Consider the following 22,196-nt stretch of genomic DNA (forward strand, 5'->3'; position numbering starts at 1 on the left):
AGCTGGCTGCCTAGAATATCCGTCTACCCCCCTTCCTCTTTCTCCCGCAGTATCTGCCTGTGGAAATCCCACCCGTTCTTTACAGTGCGAATCAAACACCACCTCCTCCCACCGAGTCACCCAGATCCCCCAGAGGTACCCCCCAAATCCCTATTCATTAATGCCACATCAGTTTGTATGGTGCACGTGCATTTTATTTCTCTGTGTAGCCCCAGTGCCTGGAAGAACGTCTGGCATGCAGTGGGCGCTCAATAAATGCAGAATGAAGGACTGACGGACTGCGAAGTCTGCCGCCGCTCTCGCTCTCTCGAGATGGTCCCTCCGGCCCGCCCTGCCAGGGTCCTGCAGGGTGGACTCCATCTCGGCAGAGGGCATCCCAGACCCCTCACCAACCCCGGAAGCTGGGCTGCCAGCCATGGGAAGACTACACTTCCCAGCGGTCCCAGGGAAGAGTGAAAACCCTTTGGCTTTGACAGCCGCCGCCACAAGTCTTTCCGCCTCCCCGGGCTGCCTGGGAGCTGAGAGCCGGATTATGGTGGCCTGAGCAGCACACGCAGCTGCGGGCGCCCCCGGAGCCCCCTGAGCCTTGCCCCGCCGCCCACCCAGGGGGAGGACCGAGAAGCCAGCGGCCGCCGACCTGCCATGCCCGCCCCTCCCCGCCTCCCGCCGAGCCTGAGCCGTCCTCTCCCAGACCTCTGCTGAGGCTGGGCGCCGCTGGCCAGATGTAGCCGGCTTCGGATCCGTCTCCTCCTCTCTCCATCTGCGGATTTCTCCTGCCCGATCCCCCCACACACGGCGCCGGGGGGCCGGCCGAGGGGCCTGCAGGCTCTGGAGCCCCGATGCCTCGCAGCTCCCTCTCCTGAGCAGCCACCACCAGCACCCGGAGTTGGGGGCAGGCAACAGAGCCGGACGTGGTCCCAGGGTGAGCCCAGAGGGCCCCAAAGGCCAGGCCCACCATGGCCCAAACACTGCCCTGGCTCCTGCTGTGGATGAGCTCGGGAATGCTGCCTGCCCGCTGCACCCAGCCTGGCATCCGGCTGCCCCTGCGAAGCGGGCTAGGGGGGGCCCCCCTGGGGCTGCGGCTGCCCCGGGAGACCGACGAGGAACAAGAGGAGCCGGGCCGGAGGGGCAGCTTTGTGGAGATGGTGGACAACCTGAGGGGCAAGTCCGGTCAGGGCTACTACGTGGAGATGACCGTGGGCAGCCCCCCACAGACGGTAAGGGCTCCAGGCCAGCCCTCCCCTCCTCCCTGCAGGAGCAGAGGGGAGAGAGGGGGGTGCAGCATGCTGGGCCCCGCTAAAATGGGCCGGATGGTGTGGGCAGGAGGGACCTCCCCCCAGATATTCCCTCTGGGATCCTATTGGCAGCAGTCACCCCGAAGTTCCCCTTTCCCACCTCCCCTCCCCTCACAGGCTTCCCCGGCCTCCCTCATCTGACTGTCTTCCCCTCGCCCCCAATCCCACATGCACACTCCTCAGTAAGGATTTGGGGCAAGAGAAAGACTCGGGGGCGGGGGGGGGGGTGGGGGGGCTGGCCCGGGGAAGGGTCCAGGCAATAGGGACGCTGTGAACAGGTGTCAGCCCTGCCAAGCCTGAGTCTCCCCACCCCAGCACTCTGGATCTTGGTCACCCGACCCTCTCCCCTCCTCTGGTGTTCTGGGAACCTGGGGTTCTGACCATGGTTCCCAGCACCTTGAGGACCCAGGAACCCTGACACGAGCTGAATAAACCCCTTGCTCCCAAAGTCTGGGCAGCCACAGGGACAGCAAAGCGGGGTTTCCCAGCTCCTCCTGACTGCCACTCCAGCTCAGAAGCCCCAGACAGACTCTGGCTTCCCCAGGCCCTCCCTCCCCTTCCCCCTGTGCTTCCTGCACTCCGGCCCCTCCTCCTCCCCCCAAAGCCACGCGCAGCACAGGCCAGAGGGGACTGAACCGAGCCAGGGGAAAGGACAAACCGCAGCCCTGGAGCCAGAGCCCCCTTCTAAGAATGACACTCCTTCCACAAGCTGATAGGCGCGGGAGGAGGGGTGAAGGCAGCCCGGCGGCGGCGGTGGAGAAAACACTGCCAGCTCTCCCCATCCTTCCAGTCCTTCGCGGCACCTCCAAGGTGGCTGGGGGAGGATGCACCTTCTGTGCCTGTGTGGGTGGGGTGTCGTGGCTGCTGCCCTCTGTGCACATTTGCCTCCTCCGGGGGTGGGCCTGGGCACGGGTGGCGGGATGGTTCTGCATGTGCTGGTGTGTGTCACCTTGAATCCGAGCCTGCACATTTCTGTGAGGCACCCCCCTCCCCCCGGATCTGTGGGATCCGTTGTCGGGAGGCCCGTCCTTGGGAGGGTCCGTGAAGGTGGGAGTGTGTTTAGAGGGAACAGCCACACTTCTCTTGAACTTCTCAGACAGCTCTTACACTGGATCTGGGAGAGACGCAAACCTCTGCCCCCCAGTTACCTGATGGAAGCAATTCTTCCTAGGTCCCTGCCACCCAGGCCTACGTCCTACCTCCCCCGCTCATCCAAGGCTCCGGTCTCCCCTACGGACCCCTTCTCTTTCCGGTGCATGAAAGCTTCCCCAGAAACAGTCTCAAATCCGTGTGAGGATAGGCCCCTAGCAGCCTGGGCAGGTACTCTCAGGTAGCAGGGGGGGTGTAGAGACCTGCAACCCACTCCCTGATCTGCTACTGATACGCTGTGCAAGCCCTGTTACAGCCTGGGGCATGGGCACAGGACGGAGGGGGCTTTGGATCCACCAGACAGACCAGGAATTCCAGCCGTATAGCCGGCAGCTTTTCCTTTTCTCAGTTGGGTGTCCTGGGGCAAATTAAGCAACCTCTCTGAGGCTATTGCCTTGTTCTTCAAAACGGGTGAAAGGAGATCCCCTTTGCAAGGGTTAAATGGGACCTTGTAGGGGAAATCACCTTGGACAATGCACGCGGACACAGGTGACCTCCAGTAAATAGAAGTCACTTTCTGCTAACTTCTCTGGCCACATCTCTCTCTTCTGTGCTATGCAAGGAAGCACAAGAACTTGGGAGCTCTGGGCCACCATATTTTACACACACAGGACTGAGGGACCAGTTACTGTACTTCCCCGGCCCCCTGAGATAGTGTGTACATCCCCCAGTCCAGAAATTGGCAGAGAGTAATTGCCCGACGAATGTCAGTTCCTTCCCCCTCCTTCCTAGAAAGGGAAAGTGGGCCTACAGTTGAACACCGGCCCAAGGAACCATTGCCGGGGAGCCCACAGTTAGAGAGACTCTGGGTTGCCCTATGGCTGTGAACACGAGCCAATGCCAGCCAGTCTGTGCTCTGTGGTGACTTTGATTCCCTCCCCAGCAGTTTCGAGAAGGAGGCCCTTTCCCCTCGCCTGGTGGGGCTGTTGTGAGCAGATGAGAATGTGGTTGGCGGGGTGCTCTGAACAAGGAGAAGTGGGACTTGGGGAGCACTTTCCATATGCCAGGTGATTAGGTGGGGGGGTTGAGAGCTGATTCTCAGGGAGACAGGGGATAGGTTTTCTGCCCACGAGGAGTATAGAGAGTGAAAGCGTAAGTGCCAGTACGAGGTAATTCAAAGCAGCACTGAGACCTTTGCCACCAGAACCTATTACAAACATAACTTCTCTGGTCCCACCCCAGACTTACTGAGTTGGAATTTCAGGGGCCCTGGCTCAAGCTCGAGAAGCACTGATCCGCAGTAGTTCGAAGAGTGAGTGCTTTAGGTGTTCAGGAGGTAAAATCAAGGAAAGCCTCCTGGAGGAGGTGTGCTGTGAGCATGGTCTTGAAGGATGGCTAGGAGAGGGGAAGCTGTTCCCGGTGGGGAAATGGTACCTGTCCCACACAACTGTAACTGCACTTAACTTGAATGTCCACTTCTTCCCATCCTTAGCCTGGGTCCCTGAGACCAGAAGAAGCCGCAACGAATGAGAAAATGAGACGTGTGTCTGGGCTCATGCATGTTTGTTCAGGAGGCAGTGAAAAGCCAGTCTGGTTAATGCTACAGATTTGGGTAAATAGGATAGAGCCGAATTGCCAAAAGCCTTCAACATGAAGCTATAAGGTTTAGACTTCAGTCTGCAGATATAGGGGGAAGCTTGAGTTTATTTGTACAGGGGGATGACATAGAAAAAGCGATCTTTTAGGAAGAGACATCTGAATTTTAGGAAGAATAGAACTGAGAGGTACAAGGGCAGGAGGCTCTGTCACAACAGTCTGGGTGTGAGGCACTGTGGCAAGGGCAGCATGGGGCCATGATAAGGTGGAAAGGGAAGAGAAGACCAGGATGCAGGGACATTCCAGGACAGCTGAACAGGGCTTGGTGACACTGGCATGAAGGGTGAGGAAGAAGACATCAGGGGTGATTTCAGGATTCTGATCTGGGAGGATACGAGACCATTTGAGGGACCAGGAAGGTGGGCAGGAGGGGCTGGTTTATTCAGTAACGGTGGACAAATGTACACTTGTCTTTATGGTTGTAGTTTATGTAAAGTTTTCAAATATATTCTGTATAGGTTATTTTGTTCTTTACAGTCCTTCCTGCAACATATAAAAATGGTCCTATCACTCACAAGTTCCAGCAAAAGAAATGGGGACTGAAAATTTAAACAATTGGCCAGAAGACAGGCCAGTAAGCTGAGACCCTCTCTCACCTGGATCTTTCTGCTCTGCCATGCCACCTGGCCGGGTATCTTGGGGGAGAAGAGAGGGCTTAGCATGACCATTTCTTTTCATTCTGCCGGGACACCCTCTCCTGTCTCCCTCGTTACACTTATAAGAACATATTATGGCGTTTTTGTGTTTGTTTCCCCCTCAGAACATCAAGCTCTTGAGGACAAGGTCTTCTGGGAAAAAAAATTTTTTTTTTGCAATGTCTTATTTCTCTTATCTAATATCTATGATAGTGCCAGATGCAGAACGTGCACCTAAAAAACATTGAGTGAGTGAATAAAGTGTAGGACAGACTAATAGAACTCTCGATGGGTGCTTATAAGTACAGAACAGGAGCCTGTGGAGAAAGAAGCCCATTCATCCTTTTCGCTTAAGTGAAAGGATATCATCTCATTATAATGGGATGAGCATCAGTGTCCAAGCCCAGGATAATACTTGTGAGGATTGAGATCTGGTGGTAGTCAGTGCAGTTTAACAAATGTTTCTTGAGCACCTACTGTGAGCAGAAGAGAAAAATAATGTCATGGTCTTAGCCCTTGGAGAACTTGCAGTCCAGTGTGAGACACAGACATATAAACAGCTAAACAGCATATGAGACCGAACGCATTTGGTACAAAGAGAAGAGCAGGGAGGCATAGAAGGTGCAAAGAAAGAAGCGGCTACTACTGACAGGGTGTTGGGAAAGGCTTGCTGGAAAAGGGAGCATTTGAGTATGGCCTAGAAAGATGAGAAGGCTTTGCTATTTGGAGATGGGGTGGCGGGGGGCGGGTGGGGGGACGCTTCGTGGAGAGAGGCGATGAGCTGGGCTGAGAAGCTGAAAGTTGTATGGCAGGGGCGCTGTGAGGCTGAGTGGAGGTTGGGTTGTGCTTTGCAGGCAGTCGGGAGTCCTCTTGAGTATATGAGAAGGGGAGTGGTCCAGTGTGGTGTGGGTTCTAGGAAAACAACTCCAGTGTGGAGCATAGCGGGATAGTCTAGAGCCTGAGGCGAGGCCCTCAGTCAGACACGAGGGCCTGAAAGACGCCGGTGGCAGCAAGGATAGAAAGAAGTCCTCAGAGATCCAGCATTCACGTGTCAGTTCAAGCAGGTGTTCTCTGCTCCTGGGGAGGGAGAGGGAAGAGACGAGATTCCCTTCCCTGTGACCTCTCTGTGGCGTCAGGGAACACAGCAAAAGGAGCAAACTTTAAAGCACAATATAGTTCATCAAAATTCCACGTTTATGATCCTGCTTTCATTGCAAGGGAGAAGTACTAGCATGTTCATTTGGGGGGTGAGGAAACTAAGGCTCAGACAGACTAAGTGGTTTGTCCAAAGAGACTCCGCTAAGGAAGACACAGCCAAGTTTCAAATCCAGGTCTTTGGACTCCAAGTCCAAATCCTGGGTTCTTTCCAGTGTTCTCCAGTCTAAGACGTGTGGTTGCCTCCGAGATGCCGGTAGACCATTCTTATTGATGAATCTAGCAACCAGCTGAGCATGGGGATCTGGAAACCAGGTGAGGGGTTATGACCGGACAGGTAGACTCAGGAGTCACCTGCAGAGAGGTGGTCTGGAAGCCAAGTTAGCAAACTTGTTCTTTGAGACAACGGAGGGAAAACGGGGGAGAGAAATGACTAGGACAAGAATATTGAACGTAGACTGGAGCTCAAGGGAGCAATAGAAATAGAGATCAGAGAAGTAGAAAACCATGAGGGTTCAGGGTCTCAGAAACCAAGAAGGGTCAAATGGTTTTCCACCTCCCCTCCCTAAAATGGTTTTCAAACTGTGATTTGTGAGATTCTATAAAGGGACTCAAGGATGAAGGAGAAGGTTAGGAGAAAGGTAAGAGGTAAAGACTTTGGACCTTTCACCCCTCCCATCACCAAACCCTCCCCCCTTCTCCCTGCTCCTAAATGAGCTTTTCTTGGTTTTATACAGTGGAATTCCAGAACAATCCTTCCCTTCCTCCTTCCTCCATCTTCCTTCCTTCCTTCCTTCCTTCCTTCCTTCCTTCCTTCCTTCCAGTACTAAAAAGGTTGAAAAACATTGGTCTCAAAGAACCACCATCCAAATTAGACAAGGCAAGATTAGACAAGATCCCACTTCTAAGTTTCCACCCAGTCCCTGAGACCACAACTGGCTTCAGGCTGCATAAGAGGGCTTTGCTGGGACCCTCACACTCATTTCACACACTTCTCCTCCTCTGCCTCCCCAGGTCAGGAAAGAAAGAGTTTAGCTGCAGGTGGGGGGTAGGGGAAAGACTGTCAGGAACCCTTCTTGGGTGTCTCTAAAAAAGATCTAAGCAGAAAATTCTGGTTGCAAATCCAGGAAGAGAAACATGTCTCAGGGAAGCTCCCCTACCAGACAACTATCTTCTCTGCTGGGAACATGTCTCTTGGGGGCCTGGGCAGTGGAGAATTCTAGGCGGGAGCCAGACCATTTTCCTGGTCCTGGAACTGCCCTGAGCCGCCTCTGGCAGGATGGGCCCAGAGGGCTGGGAAACATTCACTGATGCCCTTCTGCCACATCCTCAGGTGCTGCAGCCAGTGAATCCTGAGAGGGCGGAGGTGCTCCCTCTAGGGGAATGGCGAATCAGTAGTCTTAAGGGCTGACATGGGGGAGCTAGGACTCCTTGGTCTTTTTCCCCACAGACTCTGACAAAGCCACGGAGCTCCCTGCCCCTGCCACCCCAGCCTGTCCTCTTTCACCAGGTCTCCTGGACTGTACCAACCTGTGGCTACTCTCTCTACTGCCCGCTGTAACCCCCGGGTCCAGACCGCATTGGCCTCTCGGGGCTGGTGAACCCCACCAATTCTTTCCCAGTGCCTGTGGAGCTCTTGCCAAATAGCTCAAGGCGTGAACCACAGCATCTCCCAATGGCTCAAACAAACAAGCCTGTACTGAGCATGACCCAGGTGCCCTGGGGCAAAGTGGGCTTATGCCAGAGATCAGCTGTATTTTCAACTGAGGACAGACCAAGAGAAGATGAAAGCAACTGTCACCTGTGGGCAGGACATGATTAGACGGTAGGAAGGACTTACTGTCTGCCAATGAAAAGCAGGTAGCCAATAGCTGCTATGATCCCTCCCAGACCAGCAGGTTTCCAGGTGGGTTCTGTGGATGCTGGAGGTGTTCAAGAGCTGCCTCAAGAACCACCACAGGAGGTGAGAGGGACAAAGGAAGTAAACCTCTCCCTCCCAAAGAACAATTCTTATTTTTTTCTCTTTGGTATATTGAGATCCTGCATAAAGTTGGAAAAGAGTTCTGCTGCTTAAAAAAAAAAAAAAAGTTTGAAAAACCATTGTCTTAGATCTGTTCTTTAAGAACAGACATGTACATTTTTTGACCGTTCGCATCCATCATCTCGCTGAATAGGAAGCCTTGATAAATATTAGTTGAGTTGGGTTTGACCCTGGGGGAAATGGAACATCCTGTCTAAAGGGAGAAAGGTGCACTAGATAAGGTTTGGGGTGACCCAGCCACCTTTGGATTCCTCTAAAAAAAAAACCAAAAAACAAAAAAACAGCCCAAGGTAGGGTAAGTGGTACCCGGCAGGCTGCCTGCTCCCAGGTATCGATTATCAGCTTCAGCCTGGAGAGAGAAATGGAAAGCAAGGGTATGTCTAGGGAAAGAATTTCCAGTGGATCAGCTGATTTGGTCAAGGCGGAGGGAACTTGGACAGGATCCAATCGCTGGACTCGGTTGGGGGCAGGAGCTGTGTGCTCTGTTGGCCCTCGGCCACTGCCAGCTGCTGACGTTAGGCTCCTCTTGTCCTTCCTTGCCCCCTTTTCTCAGCCTTGGGCAAGCTCGGGTCTGGGAATGTCCCCTCAGGAAAGCAGACGAAGCTGACTCAAAGGTCTAGGACCGAGTCCTGAAGTCACTACCATTGCTCTAAGAACCTGGGTAGATAATCTAGTCAATTTCATGGATATAGTGGGCATCCCCGGTCACTGTCACCATTCATGGTACCAGGCTGAAATCACCCCTGCAAGGACCCCGGGGCTGAGAATTAATAGCAAGAGTCTGTAGGGTCACAGAGAACTACAGGAAATGAGGCAATTACTGTCATTGTGGAAAAAAGTCGTTATGGAGCACCTGCTGAGCGCTAGGGAAGAATATGATGATAAGGATACAGAAGTGCTCCCCACCCTTGTGCAGAGCTCATAGTGTGGGAGGCAGACATGAGATAAGATGAGTGATACACAAGTAAGCACCGGTGTTACTGAGGACCTGCAAGAGAAGGAGCCTTACCTTGGCTGAGGGCATCATGGCAAGACCTTTGGGAGAAAGGATATTTACACTGTGCCTTGAAAGACAAAGAGAAATTAGACAAAACATGGAGAGAATGTTCTAGGCCTAGGAAACAGGATATGCGGAAGTGCAGAGGCCATCGTGCATTTGAGATCATGATGCATTTGAGAAGCATGGTGGGGGGGTGGGGGGAACAAGTGACAAGAAATGTTCATCAGGGTTGACCTATGGTTGGTGAGATGCCCCCGAGGACGGGGTTTTCGGGATTTAATTCAGATAGTGGATCTGTTATCTGATGCTGTGTAACAAACTACTCCAAAACATGGTGGCTGAAAACAAGAGCCATTTTGTTTGTCAGGATTCCGTGGGTTCGCTAGTGGCTCTTCTCCAGGTTTTACCCGGACTCACTCACGTGGCTGCGTTCAGCAGGTGGGTCAGCGGGGGGCCGGACAAAGCTGGGCCTGCTGGACCTCCCTCTCCATGAAGTCTTTCATCTTCAAGGAGACAAGACGGAGCTTCTCCACATACAATATCAGGGAGGCATTCCAAGAGGCCGGTGCACATTCCCCAGTGCACAGGCCCTTATCAGGCCTCTGCTTTCCCCCCTTACTGACGCTCCACTGGTTACAGCAATCACATGGCCAAGCCTCGAGTCGATGTCACAGGGGATCACACAAAGACATGGATACAGGAAAGCGTGATTGATCAGTGTAGCAACCTACCATCTACTTCCTCTCCAAATGAAAGACGGGAAGGTCAAGAAATGAAACACCAGACATGGAGTTGGTCAGAACCAAGGGGTTCTTGTCTAGCTTTGTGGCTTATTGCGTTAGATGGGTCAAATTGCCCACTCGCTCCAGGTGCCGGTTTCCTTCTCTGTAAAATGGGAGAAAGCCTTCCAATCCCAGCTTTTGCTAAAAGGCTTATTAGACAAGAGTAGAGGCACACACACAAGGAAAGAGACTTCCTCTTTGATAGGAAGAATTCGAGTTAAAGCTCCCTCCTAGGGCCCTGGGATAGACTACCAGACCAGGTTGTAGATCTTAGTAACCAGAGACCTTTCAGAGTTGGCCTTTCAGAATCTGTCTAGGCTGATGGACAGATGACCCCTGAAGGCTCTTTTCATCCAGAAGAATCTAAGCTATCCCTGTCTGCTGAGGGCTGGGGCCAAGACAGGTGAGATTTGGAGAACAAAGAACCCACCGGCTCCATATCTATCTCATCACCCAAGGTCTTTGGCTGAAAACTCCTCTTGGGGAGCCTGGCCTGCAGAGTGAAATGGGCAGGTGTGCCTCTCCCTGTGGGGCTTGTTAGCACTTCCATGAAGCTGCCTTCCCTCAGAGGCCCCGGTGATGGGGTGGGGGAGCATTTGTTTGTTAAGTGATTGGCAGTGACCTAGCCCTGACCCCAGGCTGTGATCTCCTGGGAATCTAAAATATAATAGCTACAGAGACTCCTGGGTCAGCCTGCCCCAAGGGTTGGGGAAGAAGATGGCTCCAGGACCCCAGGCTACTACCACTTGTATCCCAAGTCAAACCTGGGGGCCGGTGAGAGGAAGACGGGTCTGAGCTCAAGCTACACCTACAAACACCCACAGCTGGGGAGCCACTGAGGGCTCTCTCCGTCATCCAAAAAACAGGATAGAGTAGCTCTTTCCCCTTTTCTTTCCTTTAACGTTAATTCAAGAACTACTTATTGCCAGGTACCGTGATACCCATTAGGGACACGATGCGGATTTTTTGAAAAATTAGATACAAGGGAGGTGAGATTCAATGTGACGTGACAGAGTGACACGTTCTAGGGAGGCATTTTAATAAGAGACAATGACCTGGTCTTTCCCCGCGAGGAGGTAGTCCCTTCTGAGCTCGGACTGCGGGATGACAGATGAGTAGACAGACTTGCCAGCGAGAAGGAAAATGTCTGGGCACAGTGAAGGACCTTCGCGTCTGTCTTCGAGGGGAGGACCGTGGCTGGTTTGAGGCCCTCCAATGAGCTAGCGGGCCAGGGGCTGGGAAGTACAGGACAAACGAGGCTGGCTGTGCAGGCAGGGCCGGACAAGGAAGGGCCCTGCAGGAAATGTGAAAGCTTACATTTTTTATTTTCATAGCAGGGGGAATCGATTGACGTGGGAGGGCAACATAGTCAAATCTGCACTTGGAAAAGACCACCCTAGCCATAGTGCAGAGACAGGTTGGAGAGGTCCAGGGCGAATATGCCAAAACCAGTTGAGAAGCTATTGTGATATTCCAGAATGAGGTGATGAAAGCTTGGCCCAAGGGTGGCAAGGGAGGTGGCGAGAAATGAGTAAATTCCAGAGACTTTTGAGAAGGTTAATTGGACAGGACTTGATGCATCGGATGGAGATGTGAAGAAGAGGAAGGTGTTAGGATGTCCCCCCCCCAGTTGCTGACTTAGAGAGAGAACAGATGGATGGTGACGCCATCCACTGACACGGGGAAGGCTGAGGAGAGACGAACGGGTGGGACCGTGGAAGGTCAGTTTTAGCCATCCTGAACTTGAGGTGACTTTGAGGACGTTGCTTATGTGCTTCTGGAGCTCAAAGGGGAGGAAAGGGCTTCGGGCTATCAGCTCGGGGGCAGAGGTGATACTTGGAGCTGTGGCCACAGGGGAGGTGGCAGAGGGAGGGTAGGGCCTGAGAGGAAGAGGGCCAGAGCCCGAGCCTTGAGAAGTGAGCCTGCAGAGCGGACCAGAGGAGATCTGGTCAGAGATGGGGAGGACACTCACGGGACGGGGTGGCAGGGAAGAGTGTGTCTAGGAGGGAGAAGCAAGTCCTCACAGTCAGATGGGCACGGATGTGAAACACGTCTTTTGTATTTGAAACCTTTGCCGGCTGTAGTAAGGGCTGTTCTGTAGTGGAGGGAGGGGCAGAGGAGGACCCGTTTTAGGATGGGTTGAGGAACGAGTGGGAGGTGAAGAAAGAAGACAGCTTGGCTGCAAACTTGGGTTGTGAGGGAGGGGATGGTGGCTGGAGGTGGATGTGAGATTGAGGAAGGTTTTTTTTTTTTAATGGAGAAACTCCAGCAGTTGTAAATGTCAATGGGAGGAACCCAGACTGGGGTTGGGGTGGTTGTACGAGGGCGAACGTACCCGAGGGAGAGGCGGGGAGCCGGGCAGGGGCAGCCGAGGGGAAGCACAGGTGGGCGCAGCAGCGGGCAGGTGGCGGTGACTGGCTGTGGGGGTCAGGGAGGTCTCATCTGCCGGCCTCGGCCTCTGTGCCGGGGCAGTAAGAGGCGAGGCCTCGCTCTGGAGGTGTGACCGCTGGAAACCCCTTCGCTCCAACCTGCCTCTTCCAGGCTGCCCTTACCTGCCCTGTTGCATCCCGGGTGGTGGCTCTGCTGCCTGAAGCGCCTGCCCCGTGAGAGCCCTCCACAGGGAGCAGGAAAGAGAGAGAGTCTGCTCTGGGGCTCGAGTGAGAAGTGTTGGGAGGGCGGGACCAAGAACCGCTCCTCTCAGAAGCCAGGAGCGCTTGGCAAAGAGCAGATAGTTGGACGTTTGCTCAGGAGGGAATCTCGGCCATTTACGTTGGTTTCCCATTTTTTGTGGCGGATGGAGAGCAGGTGGCGGACGGGGCTGTGGTGGCCCGAATTCCTAGTGTGGGAGTGGGTGGGGGTCATCGGGCTCTGGGCTTGACCCCCTTTGAGGTGGAAGGGAGGGGCCTTCCTCAGACGGGGAGAAAGGCTGGGCCCAGAAGGACAAGAGTGACTGGGCCTCCTGGTTAGGGAGGGAGAGGTTCTCAGGAGGGGAGAGTAGAGGGGGAGGCCTGGACCAGCTGGGACCTCAGGAAGAAGAGCCCAGGTGGCCGGTTTCCTAGAGCCAGCCAGGCACACATTCCAGGGAGCCCTCTCTTGCACAGCTATGGGGACCCTTCTTTGGGGCCCAGTGATAATAGGGATCCCTAAGAATGAGGCCAACCCTAGTGCCTGGGAGCAGAGTCCTAGCGGGTGGGGGAGGGGCTCCAGGGAGTAGGTGGGGAGAAGCCTTTTTAATCATTAACCTGGTTGACTGAAATCTGAACTGCTGTGCCTCCAGCTCTATTGATTCTGAAAGCACAGCATCTGGAGCCTGCGGCGGCTGCCCAGAGACCCTGGAGAGGGCTGGGGGAGAGGTGGGGGAGGAAGGGCAGGGGTGGGAAATGGGAACCAGGGGGGAGAAGGGGCTGGGAAGGAGGGCGGAGGCAGGGTCAGAGGGCGTTGGGGGGGGGGGGGACAGACAGCCCTAGAGAAGGGTCTTTGGGGACACGGGGAGGCCAGGAGACCTAAGCAGGTGCTGGGGAGGTGCAGTCAGCGGAGCCACAAGGACCACTGAGAGCAGGAAGGAGCCAGAGGATCTGGCAGAGGAGGAAACTGAAGCCAAGAGGAGCACGGGGACTTGCCCAAGGTGACAAGGTCAGAGCCTGCACCACAACTGAGGTCAGCTGACTTCACCGCACTGAGGAGAGAGGACACGGGAATGACAGAGCCCTGAGGTCAGGGGAGAAGAGGAGATGGGCATGAAAAGTCAGCAAAAGAGGGTCAGTTCTTGGGGAACCGTGCTTCTGAGGACAGAGGCGTTGCCTCTCTTTGCCTGTGAGGATACAGTTAAGATATTCAAGATGTGGCTCTGGACTGACTGAGGGACGGATCAGGCTGCCAAAGGAGAAAGGAGGGTTGAGAAAAGTAGAAACACTAGAAGGAGCTGCACACCAAGAAGACACCTGTCTGTATTCATTTAGCCAAAACCCAGGGCCCTGACAAGATGGGTTTTTACCGGGATGTCGGCGTGGGCTCCTGGCTCCCTACTATTTCTGATAGCAGGACTCCTAGGCCTGTGTCACCTCGGACACAGGAGGGGAGCCCTTCTTGGGGAGCCACATTCTGGCAGGCAGGGTCAGAAACATGTGGGCACCAACACGCCGTCCTGGTCCCCGCAGCTTCCCTCGCCCGTGCCAGCTCCTAGAATAGCATTTCTGGGCTGCACGGGGATGTGAGCCCAGCCGCCTGCTGGGTGATCTGCTCCCTAGGAGGACTGGAAAAGGAGGGAAGGGGCAAGCTCTGCAGACACGACCAGATAGGCACACGAAGTGGGTAAGGGCAGTCTGACAGTAGAGACCAAGAGGAATGAAAACCACAGAGATAACGTGGCTCTGGCAACACAGAAAATGTTGGGATGCCACGGAGGAGGCAGGAGCAGACACGAGGCCAGGCTGAGAATGGCACAGGAGGCCATATTCCGTCTGTGGTCATGGTGGTAGCAGGGGCCAGGCTGTTCTGTCCCCCATGGTAGAAGTTTCACCGGGACCTGCCAAAGGGAGAGTCTATTGCCGGTGGGGTGAAGGACAAAGGAGGTGGCGAGCCCAGAGCCTCGTGTGGATGACATCTTTCTCTCCCCTTTCTCTGACAGCTCAACATCCTGGTGGACACGGGCAGCAGTAACTTTGCAGTGGGGGCTTCCCCCCACCCTTTCCTGCACCGCTACTACCAGAGGCAGCTGTGAGTCCTGGGGAGGGCTAGAGAGAACGCTTCCCAACGATCCAGGGTCCAGAAGGGTCAGGGGAGGGCTTTGGGGAGAAAGATGAGCTCCTCGGAACCTTTCCAAGAGAGAGGAGTGGAGAGGGGGGATGTGAGGGGGTTTACTCTGGGAAAAGGGAGGCCGAGGGACCACCAAGAAGTGCTTCAGTACAGAGACAAAGGCAGCCTCCTTGGGGAGGGAAGCAGGAAGCAGAGGAGCCCCCCAGTTCCCAACCCAAGAGTCTTCTTCTCTCTGCCTGAATTGGGAGACGTGGAGACGTCATCCCAGCCTGCCCAACCCCGGTCCCTTCAGTGGCTCTCAGGTTTCTGGCAACACCGACTCACTCAGTCCAGGCTGGGCAGGCTGCAGTGACGGCTCCCTTCACTGTGCTCCCGCCCGGGGGCTACTCCTGGTGGTACTGCACGGTTCAAGGGAGGGAAGGAAGAACCTTCCATAAGCCCCACTGCCCAGACCCATATCAGGGACTGAAAGCCATAATGTCTCGCTGCACCGTCCAGAGTTCCAGCGGCTGGACGTAGCTAGCTGGTGGCAGGGAGGGTCGATGTGGGTTTTTAAGGTGAGAGGCAGAGAAGGATGACGTGGGAGCCTCCTTAGCGCAAAAGCAAGAAGCGGCGAGAGGACATCTAATGTCTGAGGCATCTCTGTGTGTGTAAATCTGTAAGCAGAGCCTTTAATCCTATTCTCGGACTTCTAGGCAGATGCCAAAGCCACCTTCGGCATCTTCTGCCTTCTTAGGCTCCTTCACCTTTAACCTCCCTGTCTGAAGACAGCAGTCAGGGACGGGGCGTGGTCAGGATCCACGAAAGGGAATTCATTCCCGCTCCTTGTCCCAGTCCCATCATTGCCCTCCAGCACGTACACAAGGCTGGGGTAGTGGCGTGATGAAACACAGGGGGAGGGGTCACGTGCTCATGAACACGTTCCACACAAGTGGTGTGTAATACTCACTTACCTGCTCTGCTGAGGGCTGTGCCGATTCTTTCTTTGGAAGAACTTGCCGGAGAGGTTCCACATTCACCCCGCCTGGCACGTTCTCTGCCACTCAGATGGTACCACCGGGTCCCAAGGCAGCAAGAGTCAAAGGCTCCTTTTCTCTGGGAGCTTGATGGAGCTGGGGGGTGGGGGAAGAGATGCCCACTAGCTGTCCCTCAGCAGCAGCGGGCACAATACACAAAGCCTAGGCTTGTTCCTCACAGGGCCTGAGCTCAAGGTCTAGGGGTATGAGCTATGGAGACAGGAGAGTGAGCCCCAGTAATAGCTCCCGTCATCTGTTTGCAAGGTTGCTTTCCATTCTGATCTGGGTGACTGATCTGGGATGGTCTGCTGAGCAGTCTGAAAGTACCTTATGTACGATGCCTCGGACATAAGGGGAGGCATCTGGGAGTAGGGGAGACGCTGGATCCCTATGCCACTTGTTGTGGTCCTGCCTCCACAGATCTCTGCCTCCTTTCCACAGGTCCAGCACGTACCGGGACCTCCGGAAGGGTGTGTATGTGCCCTACACCCAGGGCAAGTGGGAGGGAGAGCTGGGCACCGACCTGGTGAGCATCCCCCACGGCCCCAACGTCACTGTGCGTGCCAACATCGCCGCCATCACTGAATCAGACAAGTTCTTCATCAATGGCTCCAACTGGGAGGGCATCCTGGGGCTGGCCTATGCTGAAATTGCCAGGGTGAGAGGAACAAAGCCTACCCCTGGGCACTGTGTCTGTGTGTCACTCCCTGCATGCCACAGAGGGATGGGTTTGGAGAGAAGAGGAAAGGACGGAGGGGGGGAAACAAATCAGCTGGAAGGATTAGTTAACACAGGGATGGGGTGGCCATCTGAATCTTGTCCCTGTAGAAGGCAGAACTATAGCGAGGGATACTGTGACAGGTCCAAGAGTAGGCTCTGGTTTCTACCGACTCCCAAGATCTTAGGAATAAGACAGCCCTCCCCCCCGCCACCCCCCGCCCCATAAATCTGAAACGGGTTAAGCACGTGGGGATCAAAGATTCTGTAGATCTTTCCTGTTTGTACTGCCAGTGTCTCTTGCTAACCCTCTCTCTGCCAAATCTCAGTACTTCAAGACAGTCTTTCCCAAGGAACATCCCCCAAGTTTTTGCTTTGGCCTTCCAGTTTAGGAAGCTGGGCTCTTTCCATTACGGCCTCTGTGTGAGGATTCACTCCTTGTCTCCACAGCCCGATGACTCCCTGGAGCCGTTCTTTGACTCCCTGGTAAAGCAGACCCACGTTCCCAACCTCTTCTCCCTGCAGCTCTGCGGTGCCGGCTTTCCCCTCAACCAGTCAGAAGTGCTGGCCTCAGTTGGAGGGAGCATGGTGAGTAGATCCTCAGAGAGGGGCAGTCGGGCACTGGGCAGAGGGGTGGGCACCACCTGCCTCCCCTCCCTCTAAGGCTCCACCACACTCTTGGGCTCCACTACTCAGAACCAAGAGAAACCTCTTTGTATTCCCCATCTCCGTTTTTCTTTTTCCATCCTTTTCTTCCTTGCGTTAGTCCAGAAATGATTCCAGGTGCCTATGGTAAACTTGGAAAGGATGAGATGGTTAGGGAACTTGAAAGGAAATGAAAATGAGACCTCTCAAATTAAGTTTATTTAGTCTGATGATCAGAAGGCAGAGATGTGAGGAGTCTAAAAGTCTATTTATTAATTAATTAGGATAACTGGTGAATGGTTCTCCATCTCCAACAAGCAGAGAAAATAAAACTTGTAAGAGAAGCAAATAATCATTCATTTAACATTTATTGTGCCAGTTGAGGTTTAAATAACTTTATATTGAGGGCTGCAAGATTCTGAAACAAATAATTTAAAGTCCTGTAACATCTTCCCCGGACACATTCTTAACACATTTAAGAAACTACAAATCACTTTGGGACATGAATTGATGAGAAGCAGGAAGGTGAGAAAGGTGGCCTGTAAAGGGCCTGGCCACCCCCACCCCCACCCCCACCCCCCGCCCAGGGAATCTCTGCTCCCGTGGCTTTGTCTCTGGGTAACATCCTGTCCCTCTGCGCTGGGACACGAGTACCTGCCTCCTTTTCTCCCTAGATCATTGGGGGTATCGACCACTCACTGTACACGGGCAGCCTCTGGTACACACCCATCCGGCGGGAGTGGTACTACGAGGTGATCATTGTGCGGGTGGAGATCAACGGGCAGGATCTGAAGATGGACTGCAAGGAGGTAACGACACCAGGGGGACCAGGGAGAGGTAAGGGGGAGGCAACGTAGCATGAGGTCAGACCCTGAGTTATGAGGTTGGGAGGACGCAGCAGTGGTACAGGGGACCTGCAGAAAGGGTTGGGGGCTGAGCCTAGAACCGTCGTGAGCTTAACGGTAACACGACAGGACCTGAAGTTTGGGATTAGGGACTGGCAGGGCACTTTCACGGGGACCATGTGGATTATGGTCTAAGAAGGGAAAGAACATGTCTGGACTCTAGTCACCACCTTGCTTGATGGCCTTGGGCAAGTTGTTGGTGAGGCAGCTTCATATGATGTAAGTAGAAGAGTCCAGCTTGGAGTTGGAAAAACCTGGGTTTCTAGCTTTGCCTTTTACGAGCCACGTGCCCTCAGGCAAGTTACTATTTTGCGTTTCAGTCCCCTCATCTGCAAAACAGAGGGAAAAACAGCTTTGCAAAGACTGTGGTGAAGACAGAGAAAAATGGGTAAATTGTTTCTCCCAGGGCCTGGCACATAGCAGTACTCAGTAAATAGCAGCTAAACCATTTGGGTCTTCCTTATCTAGATCCTTAATGATGTTAAATTAGAACAGATATAAAAGTACTACGAAAAGTTAAAAGCACTATACAAGGTATTTTTATTTTCAAGATCTGGAGAACGTCTGCCCCACCCAAGATAACAAGAGTTAGTATTTACTGGATACTTCCTATGTGCCGGGCACAATTCTAAGCGCTTCAAATGTATTAATTTAATCCTTAAAAGAACTCTTTGAGGTAGGTACTATTATTATCCTCATTTTAAAGATGAGGAAACTGAGGCACAGAGGCTAAACAACTCGCCTACGGATCTACTCCTAAGAAGTACGAAGCCAGGATGTCCCCCCAGCAGTCAGATTCACCCTTCCGATTCTGTCCAGGGCCTGGCATCAAGAAAGGCTTTTGACTCTTCCAACCCTCTCTCCCCGTCCTAGTACAACTACGACAAGAGCATCGTGGACAGTGGCACCACCAACCTTCGTTTGCCCAAGAAGGTGTTTGAAGCCGCCGTTAAATCCATCAAGGCAGCCTCCTCGGTCAGTGGGACTAAGGGCAGGGGTACGAGAGATGACGTGGTGTCCGAGGAAGTCCGTGGAGGTCACAGGTCTCAACAAGAGCCAAGTCGTCTACCTTTAGATCCTTGTACTTAAACGCCTTCAAAGCGAGTCTCTTTCCTGGGTCTCGGTTAGCTCATCACACAGTCCCCCTGGTGCAAAGCGTTGGCTTCGCCCTCCCTCTGTCTTCCCCTGATTCTTGGGTTTCAGCGTGCCTTCCCCCAGCTCGGGTATTCCACAGAAAAGCAAATACAGGGCCCGGGAAGTGTCACGTGAAAGCGGGAGAAGCGAGGTGCTGGAAGAAGAAGGCAGTTTCCCCATCACTATCCCTTTCTCGCCCACATAGACGGAGAAGTTTCCGGACGGGTTTTGGCTGGGGGAGCAGCTGGTGTGCTGGCAAGCAGGCACCACCCCTTGGAACATTTTCCCAGTCATCTCCCTCTACCTAATGGGTGAGGTCACCAATCAGTCCTTCCGCATCACCATCCTTCCACAGGTATGTCCCCCAGCCCAGGAACCGGTCACGGTACAGCCGGGGAGATAGGGACCAGGCATGGCCTCTCGCAAGTGGAAGAATAAGTAGAGGAGCGTCCCATGGAAGAGGGCTCTTGCAGAAACGGAGCACGCAGAGCTCAGGGATGGCAGAGGGAGGAGCAGCCCGAGGGCACAGATACCTGGAACGCAGAGGCTGGGAGAGGGCTGGAGTGAGGAAGACAGCCTCTCCCTCTTTGCTTGTTTGTCCCCAGCAATACCTGCGGCCAGTGGAAGACGTGGCCACGTCCCAAGACGACTGCTACAAGTTCGCCATCTCACAGTCCTCCACGGGCACGGTCATGGGAGCTGTGATCATGGAGGGCTTCTACGTGGTCTTTGATCGGGCCCGGAAACGAATTGGCTTTGCTGTCAGTGCTTGTCACGGTAAGAGCCAGGCAGGAGGGTGGGGTCGGTCTGTCCGTGTTCTCGCTGTCCAGCAGTTAGGATACCTGGGCCTCTGTCAGCCTGGGAGGTAGTAACAGTTGCCTCAAGGCAGAGCCAACATGTTGGGCAAAAGCTAGCGTGCTTGTGCTTTTTCTGTGCTGCCTGGCACGGTGAGCCCTGCGTGGGTCGGTGACCTCTGCTGCAGACCGCAACAGCAAGGGCTGCCTCGGGCCCTTGGGAAGCTCTCACTCCAAGGGCAGCAGGCTGAGCCTACAGTGACCTGGTCAGCTGCTACGTGATGAGCTTGAATGCCGGCTACTTGAGGATCGGTGGCCAGGTCTTTCCAGTGGGTATCGGCCGAAGAGGTGAGTCTACCAGGTATACGTGGGGCTGGCCTTTTGGGCAACTCACAAGACTGACTTTCAGGCGCCATTCCTACCGCAGGCTTATACAGGAAAGGGCTGTTGCTCCCACTGGCCTGCGGGGAGGAGAGGCATGCCTCTCCCTAGCAAGGGCTTTCGGTCTGGCCCCTAAACACCTCCAGGCAAGGAGATGCTAGAGCCTTCTCAGGGGCTAATTTCAAGGCCTATCGGGAAGTTCTTTTTGTTGTATAAGCGAAACTGCTCTGTGACGATGAGAGCCGCCCACTGACGTGTGCCCTCTCTCCAGTGCATGATGAGTTCAGGACAGCAGCAGTGGAAGGCCCTTTCGTCACCCCAGACATGGAAGACTGTGGCTACAACATCCCACAGACAGATGAATCAACCCTCATGACCATAGCCTACGTCATGGCTGCCATCTGCGCCCTCTTCATGCTGCCACTGTGCCTCATGGTGTGCCAGTGGCGCTGCCTCCGCTGCCTGCGCCATCAACACGATGACTTTGCGGACGACATCTCCCTGTTGAAGTGAGGAGGAGGCCCACGGGCGGAAGACAAGAGATTCCCCCGGACCACACGTGGTGGTTCACTTTGGTCACAAGCAGGAGACGCAGATGGCACCGGTGGCCGGAACCCCTCAAGACCCTCCCCTGCCCACCAAATGCCTCTGCCTTGACAGAGAAGGAGGGAAAGCTGGCAAGGTGGGTGACGGGGATTGCACCTACAGGAAACAGGAGAGGGAAGAAAGCAGTACTCTGGTGGCGGGATCATTCTCGGTCACCTCGAGCCTGAGTTGGGAAGTTCTGCTGCTTGACACTTCAGCCTTGAACCTCTGCCCACCATTCCTCTGGATTCTCCAACCCAAAGTATTCTTCTTTTCTTAGTTCCAGAAGTAGTGGCATCACAGCCGAGTCGCCCCAGTGTGTGTGTGTCTGCGGTGCCCTGGCAGAGAAAGGGCCACTCTTGCTTCCCTGCTGGCCAAAGTCAGTAGGAACGGATGCACAGTCTGCTGTTTGCTTTAGTGATAGGGACCGTATAAACGAGCCTCACATTGGTACAAAGATTGCCTCTTGAATTAAACAAAAATGTAATTAGACTGAGTATGTGTACAAACGGGGGCGGGTGGAAGAGGAGACGAGGGGAGCGCAAAAGACAGGGAACAGCTGGGATCAGAGCTAGAAAAGGCAGAACCACGGCCGCTCGCCAGTCCCAGCCTCAGACTGCATCTCCAAGACAGAAGGCCATCTTGCAAGATGGGTGTTGCTACCCAACGTTTTCTTTTCTGTGGTTGTAGCCTGACCAGAAGCGAGTTGGGAAGAAGGGCTCACCTAGCCGAAAAGCTCTTTTTAAAGCTCTTAAATGAAAAGTGCCCACTAAGAAGTCCCATCTAACAGATGAATTTCTACCTTATTCATTCCACTCCGTCTCTACCTGAACCCTCTACTCCACATGCGACGGGTACCACTCACCTTTCCCAGCCCCCCTCAGCCAGCAATTGGAATACAGCAAACGTAGCAGGGCCGGGCTTCGTCTTCCCCTTCCATGTTCGCTCCCTCCCCAGACCCCTACCCCTCCGGAGCTCTGCAACTGAGGTGCCGAGAGGGATGGGCAGGAGACCTCTCTTCACCCTTGAAAGCAGAACCCTCGAGATTCATTCAACAGGTACAGGGTGGACGCCCTACGCCTCTGCCTGGACTTCTTCTGTTCAGCTGTAAAGTAGTAGTAAGAGCTCCACGTGATACAGAGCGGTTTCGTTGCCTTGTCTCCCTCTCTGGTGTCCCCTCCGTGAACCTGGCTGAGGCGGCCGACAGTGGCACTAGCATCCTATACCTGGTGTCACAAACACAGGGCTGTCTGGCTCTAGCGTTACTGCCTTCAGTAACAAGGCTGCTGGGGAAAGGCTGGCAGCCTCAAGGCTTCCTCACTTCCTTCACCCCCCGAGCCGCTCCCGGAGGCCATCCTCCGCCCCATCCTCCTCTCTACGCCCCCACTCCTAATAATAGTACTTGGGGACCCAGGCTGGTTCTTGGGCTAGGTAGTGGGGACCGAGTTCATTTCCTCCCTATCAGTTCTAACACAGTCGACTGTGATACCAGTGTTAATGGAAAGACCTGAAATCCCCTGGTTCACCCACTGGGTCCTATTGCTGTCTTGTCGACACACTGCTTCCAGGTGTGGGACCCACCTGCCGAGTGTGGAATTACCTGATGAGGGA

At 54.2% G+C, this 22,196-nt stretch overlaps 1 protein-coding gene across 1 annotated transcript; it reads left to right on the forward strand.

The window, feature by feature from the left end:
- Positions 1-454: 454 nt before the first annotated feature.
- BACE1 (beta-secretase 1) lies at positions 455-21,077 on the forward strand. The gene is made up of 9 exons (XM_060604849.3): positions 455-1,217; positions 14,281-14,369; positions 15,866-16,082; positions 16,592-16,729; positions 17,461-17,595; positions 18,565-18,666; positions 19,031-19,180; positions 19,431-19,602; positions 20,272-21,077. Exons 1-9 carry the CDS (start codon positions 957-959, stop codon positions 20,511-20,513), a joined length of 1,506 nt encoding a protein of 501 aa, XP_060460832.1. The 5' UTR covers positions 455-956; the 3' UTR covers positions 20,514-21,077.
- Positions 21,078-22,196: the final 1,119 nt, after the last annotated feature.

This window comes from Panthera onca, chromosome D1 (assembly GCF_046562875.1).
Source record: "Panthera onca isolate mPanOnc1 chromosome D1, mPanOnc1 haplotype 2, whole genome shotgun sequence".
Taxonomy (NCBI): Eukaryota; Metazoa; Chordata; class Mammalia; order Carnivora; family Felidae; genus Panthera; species Panthera onca.

What these genes read in the sequence shown, in the direction of transcription:
- BACE1 (XM_060604849.3), top strand. Translation starts at nt 957, where the DNA reads ATGGCCCAAACACTGCCCTGGCTCCTGCTGTGGATGAGCTCGGGAATG. An exon ending in CGCTACTACCAGAGGCAGCT is followed by an intron (nt 14,370 to 15,865) that starts GTGAGTCCTGGG and finishes TCCTTTCCACAG; the next exon opens with GTCCAGCACGTACCGGGACC. An exon ending in CCATCAAGGCAGCCTCCTCG is followed by an intron (nt 18,667 to 19,030) that starts GTCAGTGGGACT and finishes TCGCCCACATAG; the next exon opens with ACGGAGAAGTTTCCGGACGG.